Source organism: Cryptomeria japonica, chromosome 1 (assembly GCF_030272615.1).
Source record: "Cryptomeria japonica chromosome 1, Sugi_1.0, whole genome shotgun sequence".
NCBI lineage: Eukaryota > Viridiplantae > Streptophyta > Pinopsida > Cupressales > Cupressaceae > Cryptomeria > Cryptomeria japonica.
Window position 1 is genome coordinate 698345797 of NC_081405.1, and position 17974 is coordinate 698363770.

Below are 17974 nucleotides of genomic sequence, written 5' to 3' on the forward strand. Positions count from 1 at the left end.
CATATTTGAAATAAAAAATGCACATGTAAGTGATCAAAAATTCCCCTACCAAGACCACAACAATGAATATCATTAAAACTTGCAGTTTGAAGAAAATTCTTCACCTGTAGTCTGGGTTTTAAAACCCAAAATTGAAGGAAAGGCATAGCAAACGAACCCAAAATTGGATGAAATTTGAAACGTAGTTCGAGAACGGACTGAGGATTAAGCCAGTCCAAGGATTAGTCAAAATTCTGCCTCGGGAAGCGTGCCATAGAGTAATAATTTTTATTTTTTCATAAAAATTTCATCGTAGTGGTCCTTCATTTTTGGAAACAAAAAATGAGGACAACATTTCGATCAGGTCATCCACTTGGAGGAACGAATGAGGAATCTTCCCGAGATTCCAATTGCTGAGATCGAAGGAATCGTGTCCAGATTCATTGCATATGCTAAAAAGGAGCATTGGAAAGGGAATAAGATTCTAGAAGAAAGGTTGTTATAGATGACATGGCACCTTAATTGTCATTGGTCTATGTCTCCTAGATTTTTGTGCCAAATTTAATATTTGGCTATGCATTTAATATTGTTCAATAAAAAGGGGACTATTTGTAATAAACCCTAATTAGGGTTTAGGTGTCATAATCTTGGCCATTGATTTTCTTTTGATCTGGACCGTTCATTGTAATTGAGGATGCTATATATACCCTCATTTCTTTTCATTTTGTAAGTTAGAAAAAGGAGAAATTAGAGAATTAGAGAGAGATTAGAGATTAGCAATTAGATAAGAGCAAGTTACTTTGTGTCATGTCCCCTCTTTAGCTCTGTCTAGCAGAGACATGTGAGTCAGCTTATTATGGGGTCGTGTAGGTTGACAGGGTTGGACAGAGACCCGGTATGGTTATTCAGTGTTGGAGACTTGGTGTTCTAGCAGTTATTGATCAATTGGGAGACATTCCTTGTTTTTAGGAGGCAGTTCCTACTTTTTAGGAGGTTTGATCATGCCCAAGGTTGGGTCTCCATGAGATGCCTCTTTGGGTTCAGTTTCAGAGAGATTGGGCTTGTTTCCTAAATTTTAGGAGCATCCCTAGATTTTAGGGATGAGACTACCAGTGAATCCTTGATTTCCGACTTCAGTCACAGACAGGTGACAGGATGATTTTAGGGTTTGTAATGTCAGTTGGGCATTTTATGGCTATTTGGGTTATATTTTTAATATTTCCTAAGTTAGCGTTTAATAATTAAATAAGGCTAAGTTGTTAGCCATTTTGGAGTAATAAGGGGATTTTTGGCCTCATCTGGATGCGCACCCTATTGTGTGATAGCTCGTTGGAAAGATCTTGAAATTCTTTAAATCTTTCTCTTTGGTCTCAGGGCAATTCAGTGAGCGGATTTCTGTCTATGGGGAAAAAGGTCATTTTCTAGTAACATGACCACTTTAAAATAAGAAATTATAACATTTCCACTAGACCATGCCACTTGGAGATAATTAGGGTTCGATTTGCAATTGAGAGAGGTTATAAGGGGATAGGAGCTTCATTCTATGATCATCTTTTGCATATTTGACAACTTGTATGAATTTGCTCTGGAGAGCGATTTCTAGACTGGGACGCAAACCCCAGGATTAGGATTGGCTGGGACGTAGCCCTCAGCAATCTTTGGCACCGGACTTATAAGGCATTGTGCGTGGTGATTAAGGACAGAGGCATCAATTCTCAGTAGGGTTTCAGCGTAGCCTACCATCTTTCCAGTGGAGACGTGGTTCATTGCAGCTGGAGGAATGCCATTTGCAGCAAATACACCACGTGGTGTATAGGGTATTGCTTGTATTCACTTCCAGTGTATGTGGGTTTGGAGAACATTCTTCATCTTCCAGTTTGACTTCGAATTTGTATGAGAGCTTGGGAAATACATTGGATTCATTGTTTGGCTTTGTAATTCAGACAAATCTGCCTGGTACGATTTGCAATAATTCTGACTTTTGCTGTATAACTCATTTATTTCAGTATGGCTTCATATTTGCTGTTATCTATTCCTTCCTATGCTATAAAACAATCAAAAACACAAAAGTAAACAACCCTTTCTGCACTTCTGTCTAGTTCTGTAAGAAAAACTTAAATAAATAGGAAAACAGAATTAAAAATAAAAAAATTACAGCAGGTTAACAGCAAAGATCTATCAGGGATCTTTCACTTTGTAGCAAGATTGAGCTTTGAAGAAGGAATTTCAAACAATTGTTGTTTATGATGGCTTTGAGATCAATAACATATTGAAGTTATGGTGTTTTATTGCAATTCTTGTGGTTATCTTCATGGTTGTTTACTTTCTTGAATCATTCTCAGTCAAAGTAGTGTTTTAGTTTGAAGGACAAAGTGTTGGGCTTGATCTTTGGTGAGATTCACTTTCCAAACCACTAGCTTCTTGCTGATTGTAGGAACGCCTTGCGCGGTCGACTGGAGAAACTTGAATCACCCAAACCTTCAATCGTCATTGAGCTTTGGATATGTGCCTTTGTGGTAGTGTCTATGATCCTTGATTAATTGAAAGATCATTTCTTACCTTAGAAGATCGCATCAATTTCAGTTGAGTTGTTATTTTATGGCAATATTGAAGTTGGTAGAATCTTACCAAGTCCCGTCCACATTGAGTCATTCTTAGGATTAGATTAGAATTTATCTCTTGCAAGCCCTACTTTTTTGATCTTTTTGAGAATTTGTTAGTATAGGAAATTCTATTTCGGAACGTAAGGCCTCTTGATGAAACAGCAATCACAACGACTACTGGTGCTTATCCACACGTAGAGACCCTAGATAAAAGAACATTGGAGTCACCTTGATTGATCCTTCTTTGCGACATCTTCAGCAATCAGAGACTTTATTCAAGAGAGGATAAGGTACCCTTGGGTATTTTATTCTGTGTATGATTGTGTACAAAATACACGTCAACAGGTTTCCATCTTGTAATCCTAGCCATTGATTGTAAATCAATCAAAGCCATTGAATTGTAAATAGCTCTTTATATAAAGCTCTGGCTCTTCATTAATAGTTGGTTAATAGAGGTTAATAGCTAGGAGTTAGTAGCTAGAATAACGAATGGAATAGCAATTAGAGTAGATTAGAAAGAGAAGGCAAGAAATTGTTGCCTTGATTGTACATGAACTCCATTTTCATTGAAGTTATGGTGAAATGTGTCGTTTCTTTGCAATATGCATGGTCTCTTGTTGAATCTTCATTTTAGATGATGGCTAATTAGATTGACTGAAGTTACTGAATGCACTCGCGTGGAATCCGCCTAGTCCAAACCACTAGCCTCTTGTTGATTGTAAGTGCGCCCTGCATGGTCAACTGGCATAAAATAAGCTTAATCTCGAGTCGCTACAAGTCTATTGTTCATGCATTATCTTGAATGGTGATCAGTGTCTGATGGTGTACGATTTCAACATCTTCAAAATTCCCTTAGAAGATCGCACTGAGTTGGTGTTGAATTGTTCAGCCTGATGGTGAGACCCAACCCAATAGGACTCCACCTAGTCGTTCGTCCATCTTCTCGCATTCTAGGTCTTAGAGTAGACTTTCTGAGCGTTGTATCTTTTGATATTTCTTTATCTTCCAGCCAATAGATAGGACTTGAGTTCCAGCAAATCAGACGCTCAGGCATTCGGATGTAAGCCCACATGTGAATCCAACATAATCACATCAAACCAAATTGAGCTTATCCACACATAGAGACCCTACATATAAGAACCTTGGAGTCTTCTCAAATGATCCTTAGGTGAAATCTTCAGCATTCAAGGAAACTTTGTTCAAGAGAGGATAAGATACTGAAAGGAAATACAAGAGCAAGGAAAGAAAAATAAAATCCAAGAAAGTTTATTGATGAAGTAAATGTTACCAAGAGAAAAGCAAAAACCTTGGAGCAATCACCCAAATGTGAAGAAGGAGGCACAAGAACTTTTGAAAGGGGAAAAGCAAAGAAAAACCCCTTGTGATATTATGAATGAGGCAATGCCTAAAATGAGAGAGAGAGAGAGAGAGAGAAAGAAGTTCTTTACAATATTGTCATTAAGAAGAAATGAGAGAGGAGACATCTCTTAAATAGAGATGAGGAGAGGAGTTACAAAGTAACTCCCAAATCTATGAATGCCACCATTCATAAAATGTGTGTGCCATGTGTCCACATCCTCTTATGGAGGAAATCTAATATTCCTTAATAAAGGAAAATAAAAGAAATGACTTGTCCTCACACATGTACTAGAGGACAAATTACATGTAGGAATTCCAAAGGAATATCCTAAACTAAATACAAATAAACCTAAGCTAAGTAAAGATTAAATATTCTAACACCCCCCCTTAAGCTTTACTTGGGGAGCTTACATCAAACCCTTCAATGGGTTGTAATCCAAGATTTTTACAATGAAATTGGAACTTTTCTTTACAAAGTGGCTTGGTCAAAATATCTGCAACTTGGTCTTCCCCCTTGCAATAGAGGAGTGAAACTTGCTTGTCTTCAATTTGTTCTCTAATAAAGTGGTGTTGGAGAGCAATGTGTTTTGTCCTTGCATGGAAAACTGGATTTTTAGCCAAGGCAATGGCACTTTGGTTGTCACAATACAATTGAGTTGGTTCGTGTTGAGGTAGACCCAAATCTTCAAGTAGTCTTCTAAGCCACAAGACTTCTTTGGAAGCATTAGTGCATCCTTTGTACTCAGCTTCAGTGGATCCAAGAGAGGTAGATTGTTGCTTTTTACTATTCCAAGAAATTGCTCCTGAACCAACAAAAAAACAATAACCACAAGTAGATTTCCCATCATTGGGATCTCCACCTAGATCGGAATCAGTAAAACCTTTTAAAGTAAAATCAGAATTTGTATCATAAAACAAACCTACATTAATAGTTCCTTTAATATATCTTAAAATTCTTTTAGCAACTTTAAAGTGTGTTTGTTGAGGTTTAGACATGAATCTTGAAACCAAACCAACACTATAAGCAATATCTGGCCTAGTAAGAGTTAAATAATTTAAACTTCCAACTAATTGTCTATACAAAGTAGGATCAACAAGAGGAGTTTGCATATCAAGCATTAACTTAGTGCCTAATTCAATAGGAATTGAAACATGGTGAGCATCATTCATGTTAAACTTATCTATAAGATCTTGAGCATATTTACTTTGAGATAAGAAAATTCCTTTAGAGGTTTGCCAAATTTGCATTCCTAAGAAATAATGTAAAAGACCTAAATCAGTCATTTGAAATTTTTGATTAAGTTGAAACTTAATATCAGAAATCAAAGTATTGGAACTTGAAGTAAGAATCAAATCATCTACATACAAGATAATAATTATAATATCATCTTCACTGTGTTTAATATACAAGTTAGGATCATTTTTACTTCTAATATAGCCTTGAGAAAGAAAGAATGCATTAAACTTTGAATACCACTCCCTAGGAGATTGCTTTAATCCATAAATTGATTTCTTTAATTTACAAACTAAGTGTGCATTACCTTCTTTAATAAAACCAGGAGGTTGAGACATATAAATTTCCTCATGTAAATCACCATTAAGAAAAGCACTTTTAACATCCATTTGGTGAATAGGCCAATTCATTCTAGAAGCTAAAGCAAGCACAAGTTTAATTGTAGGCATTTTAGCAACAGGAGCAAAAGTTTCAGTATAATCTAAGCCTTCAATTTGAGAAAAACCTCTAGCAACTAATCTAGCTTTAAATTTACTAACTTGATTATTAGCATTCAATTTAGTTTTATAAAGCCACTTGCAAGAAACAAGATTTTTACCATGAGGCAAGGGAACTAAATCCCAAGTTTGGTTAGAAGTTAAAGTATCATATTCTTCCTTATTTGCTTTTTGCCAATGTGGTTGATTTTTAGCTTGATCAAATGTTTTAGGATCATTAGAATTCATAATAGTAGTCACTAAAGCATAATTACAATAATTAACTCTTCTAGCTTGAAGTCTATCCATTCTAGCTAAGTATTCATCACTATCTTGAATTAAAGATTTAAACCATTTAGGTCTTCTTTTAGAAGTAATGGATTCATCACTAGAAGAAGAGTCATGAGGAGTAGAGTTATTATTATCATCATCACTATCACTAGAAGGAATAGAAAGAGATGCATTAGGAGTAGGGTTAAGAGAAGGAGGTTGGTCCTCCACAAGCACAACTTTACTTTGAGCGAGTTCATCATCCTCTACTTTAGAACAATCATGAATGCCTTTTTCTGCAATACAAACATCTCTTGCAACTTTTACCTTGTTAGTAATTTGATTGTAAACTCAATAACCTTTAGTATTTTCATCATAACCAACAAAAATAAAAGGAGAAGATTTAGCATCTAATTTTTTTCTTTTCTCCTTAGGTTTGTGAACATAAGCTATGGAACCAAAAATTCTTAAATTTTGCAAATTAGGCTTTCTACCAGACCAAGCTTCTTCAGGAGTTTTATCCTTTAAGGCTTTGGTAGGTGTTCTATTAAGTAAATAAGTTGCACAAGCCATAGCTTCAGTCCAAAACTTGTAATCCATATTTTTTGCATGCAATAAACATCTAGCCATTTCAACAATTGTCCTATGCTTCCGTTCTGCCACACCATTTTGTTGTGGTGTATAAGGAACAATAAGCTCATGTTTAATTCCAAACGATTTCAAATAAGCATTAAATGCATTATTGACATATTCTCTTCCATTGTCAGTACGAAGAATCTTAATTTTAGAACCAGATTGCCTTTCTACAAACATATGAAATTCAATAAACACATCAAGCACTTGATCCTTACTATGAAGGAAATATATCCATGTTCTCCTTGAAAAACCATCAACAAAGGTAAATGCATACCTTGAACCTTGGATGGAGGGATTCTCCATGGGACCCAAGAGATCACTATGAACTAGATGCAATTTAGTGTATGCCCTCCAAGATTGACCATGAGGAAAGGGTTCCCTATGCATCTTACCACTCATGCAACCATTGCAAACAATTTGAGAAGGAACAATACTAGGCAATCCATCAACCATATTTGCTTTTTGCATCAATGAAATATAATCAGAATTGAGATGGCCAAGTCTTTCATGCCATATAGTAAAATCAACAGTAGTAAGCAAAGAATACTTTGGAGGAGCAAATTCATAGAACTCGAATAAGTTATCACTATCCATTTTAGCAGTAGCAATAACATGATTAGTGTTTGGATCAATGATATAACATATGCCCTTATAAAAGTTAATCTTATAATCTTGACAAAGTTTAGGAACTGAAATCAAATTTGATTTTAATTCAGGAACATAAAGAACATCATGTAATTTCCCATTAGGAACATTCACATCACCAATAGCTTCAACTTTACAACTATGATTATTAGCTAATTGAACAGGAATATTAGAAGTATCGGGATGCAAAGATTCAAAACATTCTTTATGAGAAGTAACATGTTGAGATGCACCAGAATCAATAATCCACTCAAGTGGTTGAGAAACATTATAAGTACATGTAAATGCATGACGAGATGAATTACCATTATTATTACCTTTCTTATAATGAGGTTTATGTTGATTATTTTGATTCATGGGCTTTTTACCATTTTGTTTCTTAAAACAATTATTAGTAATATGTCCATCTTTCCCACAATATGTGCAATGGGGTCTTGTTTGAGAATTATTCCTTTGATTATTGTACGTATTATTATGATTATTATTATGAGAATTGTTATGATAGGATTTAGAATGAGATTGATAATTAGAAGATTTGTGATTATTATTATGATTATTATTATGATTATGATTATGTTTATTATTATTGGATCTAAAATTATTATTATGATTTTGATTTTTAAACATAAAAGCATGTTCACTACTTTTAAGAGTACCAAATTGAATTAATTTAGCTTCCTCTTGACGCAATAAATTACGAAAAATATCATATGTTAATTGAGTAGCTAAGCTAGGAATAGCAAGTTGAGCATGAATATTCGTAATAAATTGTTGAAATTGACGAGGAAGACATTTTTTAAGAATAAGATGAATTAAACGTAAATCAGCTAGAGTAACTCCTAAACCAGTTAATTGACTATTAACAGAATCAAACTTTAATAAGAATTCATCCATAGTTTAAAATCCGTATACCTTAGATCTTCAAGTTGATCTTGAAGTTGAATTTTTCGAGATTCATTTGAGCTATCATAAGTTGTTTTTAAAATTTCCCAAGCCTCATGCGCTTTTGTACAATTTCCAATTAAAACATACAAATCAGGAACCATTGAAATACCAATTAAACCAAGTGCTTCCTCATTTTGAGCCTTCCATCTATCTAGGTCGGCTTGAGGAGCAGTTGTAGCGAGTTCAAAGGTTTTATCAGTCGCAACATCCAAAAGGTGTTTGAAACGAAAAATAAACAAGATATGTGTTTTCCAAGAATGATAATTGGAACTATTTAATTTAATTTCCGGAATTAATGTAGACATGATAGAAAAAATAATGATTAGTAAAAAAATTACCCCCTTTTGATTAAAAACAAAAAATTAACCTCCTTGATTAAACTTGAATAATAACTTTTTTAAAATAACAATTTAAAAAAAAAACTATTTATCAAAGAGTGTTAATTTTCCAATCTTTGAAAAACAAATTTATAAACTTTAATTTTATTTGAATCTTATTAATAAAATAAATCTATTTTAGTAAAGAAAATTAAAAAAATAACCAAAAAAAAAATTATTTAAAAATTCTTATATATTAAAAAAACTATTTAAAAAAAATTATAAACTTTAAAACTTTAAAAGCTTTTAATATACGTATGAAAAAAAAAACTTGTATTTTATAAACTTTACTTAAAGTTAAAGAAATTATACTTTAAACTTATACGTGAAGTTAAAAAGAAACTTAAAACATTTAAAAAAACTTTTAATCACTTAATCTTAGCCAAATGGAAGAAAAGAGACGTTAAAGACCAGAATGCGAATGTGAGTGCAGAACCGTTACAAACAGGAGAATGATAATAAGAGAACGCAGAGGTGCAAGGGAGACGTTTAAACAAATGAGGAATTTACAGTGCAGAGACCACAGGGATATTCCTTTGGAGGCTCAATGTAATAATAGAAGTTGTTAAACATACAAGATATCGAAGCTGGTGTATTCATGAGCAAGAGTGCTTTATCGTTATTTCCAGCTAATCAACTAGTTTTCACAAAAAGTTCAAAATGCAGATTACACAGTTCAGAAATCTTTTGAAATACATTAAATATCATACACCATATTGTTTTCGGTTTAAGAAATTGTGGTTTTCACTTAGAGAAATATCAAACACCATACTATAGGACTAGCTCATCACGCTTCTCTCGGCCGAAAAAGGTTGGAAGAAATTCGGCTAAAGAAGGCAGCAGATAGGAAGGGTTCTACAGTCAGTGAGCCTAGGAACTCAAACCCACATGCAGCTCTTTATCAATCAACGAATATCAGAAGCAGAACGGGTTATAAACCTGATATCTCCTCATCGCTATACCATTGATGGTAGAAATGTTGAGGCCAAAAAGGTTGTGCCAAGGGATGAACAACAGACTGCACAGAGGACCAGCAATACGGCAGGCCCTAGAACTAAGAAGATTTTTGTGGGTGGATTAGCTCCAACTGTTACTGAGGATGACTTCAGAAAGTATTTTGAGCAGTTGGTAATATAACAGATGTAGTTGTAATGTATGACCACACTACTCAAACAAAAAATTAAGATCAAATTAGATCTGTAATAAAAATAAAAATTAAGATCAATGTATGTTCTACAAATTAGACCTGAAATAAAAAATATAAACAAAAGAGGCAAAATATAATGGAGATATAAGAATACACAGATATCAAAGCTAAAGATTATGGTTATTTTGATAAGAACAACTATTAAAAACTTAAATCTTTCCTCTCAAAGGAACAAATTATGAGAACTAATGCAATGTAATAATAAATCAGATTTGGCGGCAAGCCGACCAAATAGATTAAGGAGGCTGAGTTTGGTGGTAAACCTTCCAAACTATTCACACTAAAAAAAACCAGAAACTTTGGCGACAAGTCTTCCAAAGACACAAATTTAAACCAGCAAGAAGAAACTTTGGCGGCAAGCCTTCCAAAGCCCTTTTTTTTTTTAATAAAAAAAACTAGAATAGAAGATTAAACCTGCAGGCAAACTTGTTAACAAGTTTGAAAAAAAGTTAAAATCTGAAACCAAAACCTGCACAATAGAAAATATTAGAAAAAGAACTTCTTCTCCTCTCAAGAATGCCTCCAACAAGGTGAACTCCACAGAATGGTAACCTTCATCAATGTCAACTTAAAACAAGGATTAGAAACCTACTCTGATACCATGAAAGGAAATACAAGAGCAAGGAAAGAAAAATAAAATCCAAGAAAGTTTATTGATGAAGTAAATGTTACCAAGAGAAAAGCAAAAACCTTGGAGCAATCACCCAAATGTGAAGGAGGCACAAGAACTTTTGAAAGGGGAAAAGCAAAGAAAAACCCCTTGTGATATTATGAATGAGGCAATGCCTAAAATGAGAGAGAGAGAGAGAGAGAAAGAAGCTCTTTACAATATTGTCATTAAGAATAAATGAGAGAGGAGACATCTCTTAAATAGAGATGAGGAGAGGAGTTACAAAGTAACTCCCAAATCTATGAATGCCACCATTCATAAAATGTGTGTGCCATGTGTCCACATCCTCTTATGAAGGAAATCTAATATTCCTTAATAAAGGAAAATAAAAGAAATGACTTGTCCTCACACATGTACTAGAGGACAAATTACATGTAGGAATTCCAAAGGAATATCCTAAACTAAATACAAATAAACATAAGCTAAGTAAAGATTAAATATTCTAACAGATACCTTGGTATTTTATTTTGTGTTTGCATGTGCATGAAAAACACATCAACACATGCCCAGGCTATATCATGTGTAGAATATACAAGCTAGTGAAGGGGGTGTGTGAACTAGTGAATAAATCATTTCCTTTTGGGGGTGTTTTGAAGGAGCACAATTAGGTCACTGAGAGGGGGGGGTGAATCAGCGAATCTTTAAAAATTTAAATCCAATTGTGCAAACACTAATTATGCAAAGAGATTGAAAGCACATGCACACAAAGAAAAATTACACAACACAAAGTATACGATGAAAACCCACTGTGGGGAAAAACCTCGATGACAAGTAGGAAAAAAAAATTACCGATAAAAAAAAAACCTTGGTGAGAAGGGTTGTGGAGTCTACTGCTTCAATCGGGCCTCACAATGAAATAATTGATTACAACTTGTTTATAGGAACCAACCCTTGAATTTTGAGCACCTACCCTTGCTCTAAGTGCCCACTCAGAGAATTACATAGAAACGATAATCAAATGCAATTTGACACCTTGTTACAAAAGTGTTTTTTAACCCTTTGTAATTGTGATAGACTTAATTCTTTTAGACACAACAATGTGCTTGCAGATGTCACTTCTCTCCTCTGATCAAACCTCTGCTATTATATAGCTCTATCCTTCAGTCTATAATATATGTCCTCTTTCTCTCTCTGAGTTACTTGGTGTGTATCTTTTCTTTCATCTCACCTTGCCTTTAAAAACACTCTTCAATCTTTCTCTCTGTTCTGCGCCTCAACTCACTTGACTCAGCACACTCTCTTCTGGACTATGTTATTTTTCAATTCAGCACACTTCACTTATTTTCACACACAGTGCTTCCTACCTGACAAATCACACTTGGTAGACATATCTATTCATTGATTGCTTTCCCTCCAAAAGAATTCAAATGTAGTCTTCTCGAGCTTCTAGGAAATCTTTCTGCAGACAGATTGGCGGCTAACATCGAATACATCTTCCATTTTAGATTTACCACTAAATACAGATTACTGTAATTAGTAATCTTCACCTTCTCTTTGACAGAGTGTCACGTTGAGTGGAGATATCCTAATATTTTCATGATTGTGTGATCACATTGACAGAAAATCTTCAGGGCTTTTTCAAGCTACTCATAAACTACAACATTCATTAAATGCAATTGTCCTCATTTCTTCCTCAACCTGTTCTGATTGGATTGCAGAATAACTTCATTTATGTCCATTATCTCTGCAAGCAATCGACTTTCATTTGTTCTGCATGTTCCACATCATTGAATTTTTTTTTGTCTCCGTCATCTAGTCAACCTCCATCAACCACCCATGTTGAGCATTTGTCTATCGGGCTGCATCTATGGTGTTAAAGATTTCCCATTCAGTCAAAAACTACATTGCGAGTATTTCACCCAGACTCAATCTCCATCATGGCAAAAAGACCTTATTGCTACAACTTCCAAGGTCTGCAAGAGGCATTTTTAGTCATGTCGAAATGCCACGTTACACCAAAATGCAAATCAATGTGGGCAGGACCTTGCACTCGTCTCACCGAAAAGAACCATTGTCGCCAAGACAACAAGCCCGTTACACCAAAAAGAAATGGTCTCAGTGCAACCCAAAGGGGCAACCAAAGACAAAGCAAGTCTGGCCGAAAGGCAAGGTCTTGCCGAAAGTTATTCTGCTGCCATTCCACCATGGGGCCCACACAAACGGATCACAAATCAGGAGAGGCAACCCGCAGTAGCCACATGGCACCATCGAGCACATAGGTGAAGGGGCCCACTCGAACTTAACTCGACATGAATGGGCCAAAGAACAACTACCACCAGTATACCTGCACACACTCGAACAAAGTGGGCTCAGTCGAGGCCCCACCAATGGGAAGACAATTTTGGTATAGCATGTAAGGGCCGATAAGAGGTGAAAAGACTTTCACCAAAACACCATCTCTTGCCGAAACACAATTATGTCAGCTAGACTCAAACTCCATCACACCGAAAAGATACATATCGCCAAGACTTAGACCCCATCATACCGAAAAGGATAGCATATCGGTATAATACATAGAGAGCGATGAAAGAAGAAAACGATCTCATCGATAAGCAATGTCTCATCGACACGGATACATGTCAATGAGACAAAAACGCTGTCTCACCGAAAACTGCCAATCACATAAATTTTCATCATTTGTCAATCTCTAACTTAGATCAGATTTGATGGATGAAACACATTGTGAGACCACTATAGAACATGAAGCCACACCATTTACACCTCTGCAACTCATTCCACTTCATCTGCAACTTGCAAGTTGACATAGTTGACTTCAAGGTTGACATCAATAACAACATTTGCCAACGTGTTTTCCAAGATGGTGGTGCCTAGTCCCTTTGAGTCAATCCAATCTACATTGATGTAATATGCATCCATATTTACCTTTTTTTTTGTGCGATTAAATGTGTTTTGCAATGATTTTGAGATGAGAAATAAAGTGCAAATAATTAAGTAACTTGCAGCAAATAAACAATTTAAAAATATGACTATTTAAAAATACATGTAGCTAAAAATTCTAGATTTTATTTATGATCTAGAAGAACATTTTTTACAAATGTAACAACAACCCAGATCATTAAAAAGCATTACATATCTATTTCAAACATACCCAAAAAAATGCAGCAATTACTCTAGGTTTGGCCGACCTCAAGTGTTTACACTTTACATTATTGCTTCGATGTTTATGGATCATTATATAACGTGTTTGATGATTATTTTGTTCTTAGTTAAGATGTGTTGTGGTCCACTTTACATTACTTTTCCACCGCGGGGATAGTGCTGACCTAATTTGAATTGTGTTCGGTTAGGATGCTTAGCTGACCTTGGGAGATTTTGCATATGCTGATGATATAAATATAATGGACGGATGAATGAACAAGGTGGTGTGTGGGTTTGTATGCTTATGTGTGTTGTGAAAGAGGATCTACCTCCCTGATTGTTTGATGATTGGTGTTTGAGTTGGTGAAAAGTGTTGAGTAGTGTGGACTTTCATGTGTTAGCTACCCGAATCAATGAACCGAAGGTATCTACGGATCTTATGGTTGCAGAGGTGCATTAATGGTGGATTCTTTCTCTTTTATTCATCTTCATCTGGGCAATGAGCCTCTTCTTTCTTTCTTTGAGCAGTGAGCCCTTTGCAAATGAGCCCTCTGATAGTGAGCCTTTCTTTGTAAAAAATCGCCTTAATCAATGTCACCCTAACAAGTTTTCATTTATTGAGAATAGTATTCTTTGTGGTTTTTCCCCTAACAAGGTTTTCCATGTAAAATCTGGTGTTTCATTGTGTATGGTGTGTTTTTCTTTTCATTTTCTTTTATGTTCATATCTTTCTGTGGATTAAGTGTTAAGGTTGAGATGTTGTGGATCTGATTTAAAGGAAAAGGTTTTAAATTTATTTATACAACTGATTCATCCCCTTCAACCCTCCCCTCTCAACTGTCTTGTGCGTTAGAACATTCAATAGAAAGATCCATCCTAGCTGGTCTAGCGTTTTCACATAGGAAACACAGTGGTTTTAATGAAGTTTTTGGATTGGGGGTTGCACAAAAATGAATATTTTTATGGTAAATTGATTTGCAAATTATCAGAGGTTTTCAGTGATATTTTTTGGGCAAATTTTTGGATTGTTTGGAGTAGGTTGCATGTGTTTCTATGTGCTGGTCTTACTCTTCAAGGCTAGCGGTACCCACCTTTTTGGTCACCTAGTTTGGAGTAATGAAATGATTCTTGGTATTTTTCATATGGATTCCTAAGGGCAAGATGATCATTTTGGATATTTGTTGTGGAGGTTATCAGCTGGTTAGAATTTTCTAGAGAAAATTGTCCAAAAGTGCAAGCTGGCCTTGCCTAGAAACCCATGTGTGGTTTATCTGGTGCATATACTACATATTGAAGGTGCTTTCATCCTTGCATTGAGGTCAATCAAGTGCTATTAACAGCTGTAGACCTCCTTGAGACTATTGTGGACAAACTTGATTGAGTTTTGAGGGGATTAATCCCTTGGCATCCCCATTTTGGCAGTGGGCAAAGTTGGGGTGTTGTTGTCAATAACTGAAACCTGCACAAATACATATTTCAAACGCTTATGGATTGTTCAATCAGTTGGATGTATTTTTCCTATGTTGGTTGTTCTTGGTTGAAACTATGGTGCGTTTTGGGGGTTATTAATGGAGTTTTCAATCTGTAGTTGACTATATTCATGCATTTTCAGACACATCCTTTGCAATTCAGTGGTTTCAGACCATAATGAGTTGCAAATGATTCTCTTTTGATATATTGCATGTCTTTGTTTATGAATCAATCAATGTTATGTAATGATTGCATGCTTGAAAATGAATTTTCAATAAAGGAGTCGATGTAATCAGCTATTTTCATGATTTAAATGACATATCAGGTTGTTCAGCAGTGATCTATCAAATGAATGTTTCTCGTTGTTAAGTGTAGACTTGGCTAGCCATGCTACTTTGTGTGTCTAATTGATCTCATCATGTCATGTTGCTGCATTTTAAATAATTGGGTGTTTTTGTATACACCAAATGCTCTCACCTTGCCCACCTCAAAAATTGGGTGATCAGAAAGTTAACAACATTGCATTGTAGCTTTGGTTCAATTAAGAATTTAAAAAAAAAGTTTGGAGTGCTTAGTATTGTGGTATCAAAGCTGGTGATCTTGCCAACTCGTGAAACTAACCTTGTTGTGCAACTTAACCTCTATGCACCAAACTGAAAGAAAATAGGTATTATGATATAGAACTTAGAAATCAGTATCAATTTCCAAAAAATTCAATAGAAGAGACATTTTCAAAAGCCTTAGCTACACATCAATCTCCTATAATAAATATTGAAGTCATCATAGAACATGGCAGAAAGAGACAAGGGCACCAACACTCCCGAAAGTCTGGATGCCGAAACAGAGAGAAAATTTGATGTCATGCCTGACATGATGGCCCAACTTCTCCATAAAATGATTCAGACTCAAAATGTTCTCCAAAATTGGAAAGGAGAAGCTAGCACTTTTATTGGCAATAATCAGCAAGTCATTAATGGCCATCCCATAAGAATTGTTGCGGGGTCTGTTGCTAGACATCTCCAACCTACATTCAGTCATAGGGAACAGGCACAACCTGAGCAAGAAGTTCCTGTGGCAAATAAAGTTTGAGCAAGTTACATAGAATACATAACTCTTCGAATGGAGATTCAAGACATATTGTCTCTTGACCAGCTTATGAATTAGAAAATGAAGAGGTTGTGGAAGACAAGAGAATAGAGGTTAGGTTGTGTCGAAGCATTATCAACAAGCTTTGTGAAAGGTAACTGTTGATTTGTTTTTTACAACACCTCAAACACAAAATAAACTACTAAGTATTCTATCATCTCTTGAACAAGGAAACCTCGAATGCTAATCTTCATGATCAAACAAGGTTACCCCAAGGTTTATACACCTACAAGTATTATTTTCTCATCATTAGTCATTGAAACTTGTTATCCATTTCCAAAACATCAATTTGCATGTTGATGTGGTATTGTATTCCTTTTTAACTATATCTAATAGAAACACCTTTTGAAGTTATATGGAATCATTGCATGTGTTTTGTAACTATAGTTTACATGATATTTAAGTTTTTTAATAAACTTATGTATTTTTTAATTTGTTGAGTTTTTCGAAGTTGGTGAGTTTGAGTCAAATTTGGTTTGGTTGAGTTTTGGTAAGTTCTGAATTTTGAAACCTTAATCTAATAAATGATGTAAGAAAACTGTTTTTAACTCTCCTATTCACGTATTATACTACTTATAATCAGGACCATTCATTTTATAACTAAATCATGTCAGCAATCATGTTGTCAGTTATGTTACCATGAAGTATTGCAATCATTGCTAGTAATTCATCATGGTATTGTCAACCTATGTGGTCATATTAATCATATTCCATTTATGTAAGGTGGTCTAATATTTATCTTAAATAATGACTATTTTGTAAACCAATCATAAAATATTAAGTCAAGAGTCGTGGTAGGGATCCAATGTGGTTGGTCCTTGTACCCAAGCATTGTGTCATACATTGCCTTGTTGAATAAATTATTTGGTCTCTATTTATTATGGTTCATATGTAGTATGCGATAGTATTTATCCAAGAAGCTTAACATTTTGATGTAAACACATTACAATGCAGGATCACTACATATTGGAGCTGACTTTTGTGAAACACTATGTGGTGTGTCAATAATCCGAAGGTAAATTTAATATGAAAAACTTTTTTCTTGATACTCCCCTTTATATCATCATTCATATCACGTTACAAAAATGTAAAAACTGAAATGTTTTTTGTCATAGTGGTGAATTGCATGATATTTTTTTGTGTACATATGGATTAAACTCAATAGATGCTTTACTTCTAGATATAATTCATAATAGATATAATATCAAAATCTAGCACAATTGATTTGGTTTCTATACCTTAATGACATCTCCTTTGTTTTATCAATATAAAGATTTCGTTGATATTGAAAAAATTAGGTTGGTGCAAAGTGAAACTATCTCTTTGGTAGATCTTGTGATCTTATCTCTAACTCTATATTACATGTGAAATTCCTAACAAAAACAGAATTATGCATGCCTCCTAGATGCTTCTTCCAAAATTTTGTTATTATTAGACTTATTTTGTAATGGACACCCTAGAATGCCCAAAACCTAAACCAACTGCTGATAGGAATTTAGTCAAACAGTCTGCATCCAACTCCTTATTTCTCCGTTTAATGTTTAAACCTCTTATGGCTTCGGAAATGAAATGTTTGTTTGTTTTTTAAGTCTTTGCATAGGTTTAAAATCACATAACATGAACTAGAAGGAAATTACAATAATATGCAACATGAAGATTGAACTACTGCTGATATGATATTATTTCCAGAATTAATAAAGTCAAATACATAGCAGATTTTTCAACTCACTAAATACTCCAGCATTTTTGACATAATGTTCCAACAATGACTTCCCATCTTGCTGCTACAGTAACATGAACAGTGCCGTGCTACAGTGATGTGAATAGTGCCGCACTACAGTAGCGTGAATAGTGCCGT

General features: G+C 34.8%; 1 protein-coding gene across 4 annotated transcripts in view; it reads left to right on the forward strand.

Moving 5' to 3' along the window:
- The window catches only part of LOC131044634 (uridine kinase-like protein 4), a 345831-nt gene that overhangs the window by 243273 nt on the left and 84584 nt on the right, over positions 1–17974 (forward strand). For all 4 annotated transcript variants that reach the window (XM_057977995.2, XM_057977992.2, XM_057977993.2 and 1 more), the window contains one exon: positions 17071–17131. In XM_057977995.2, the coding sequence (XP_057833978.2) occupies positions 17071–17131 (61 nt within the window). The remainder of the gene's footprint in view (positions 1–17070; positions 17132–17974) is intronic.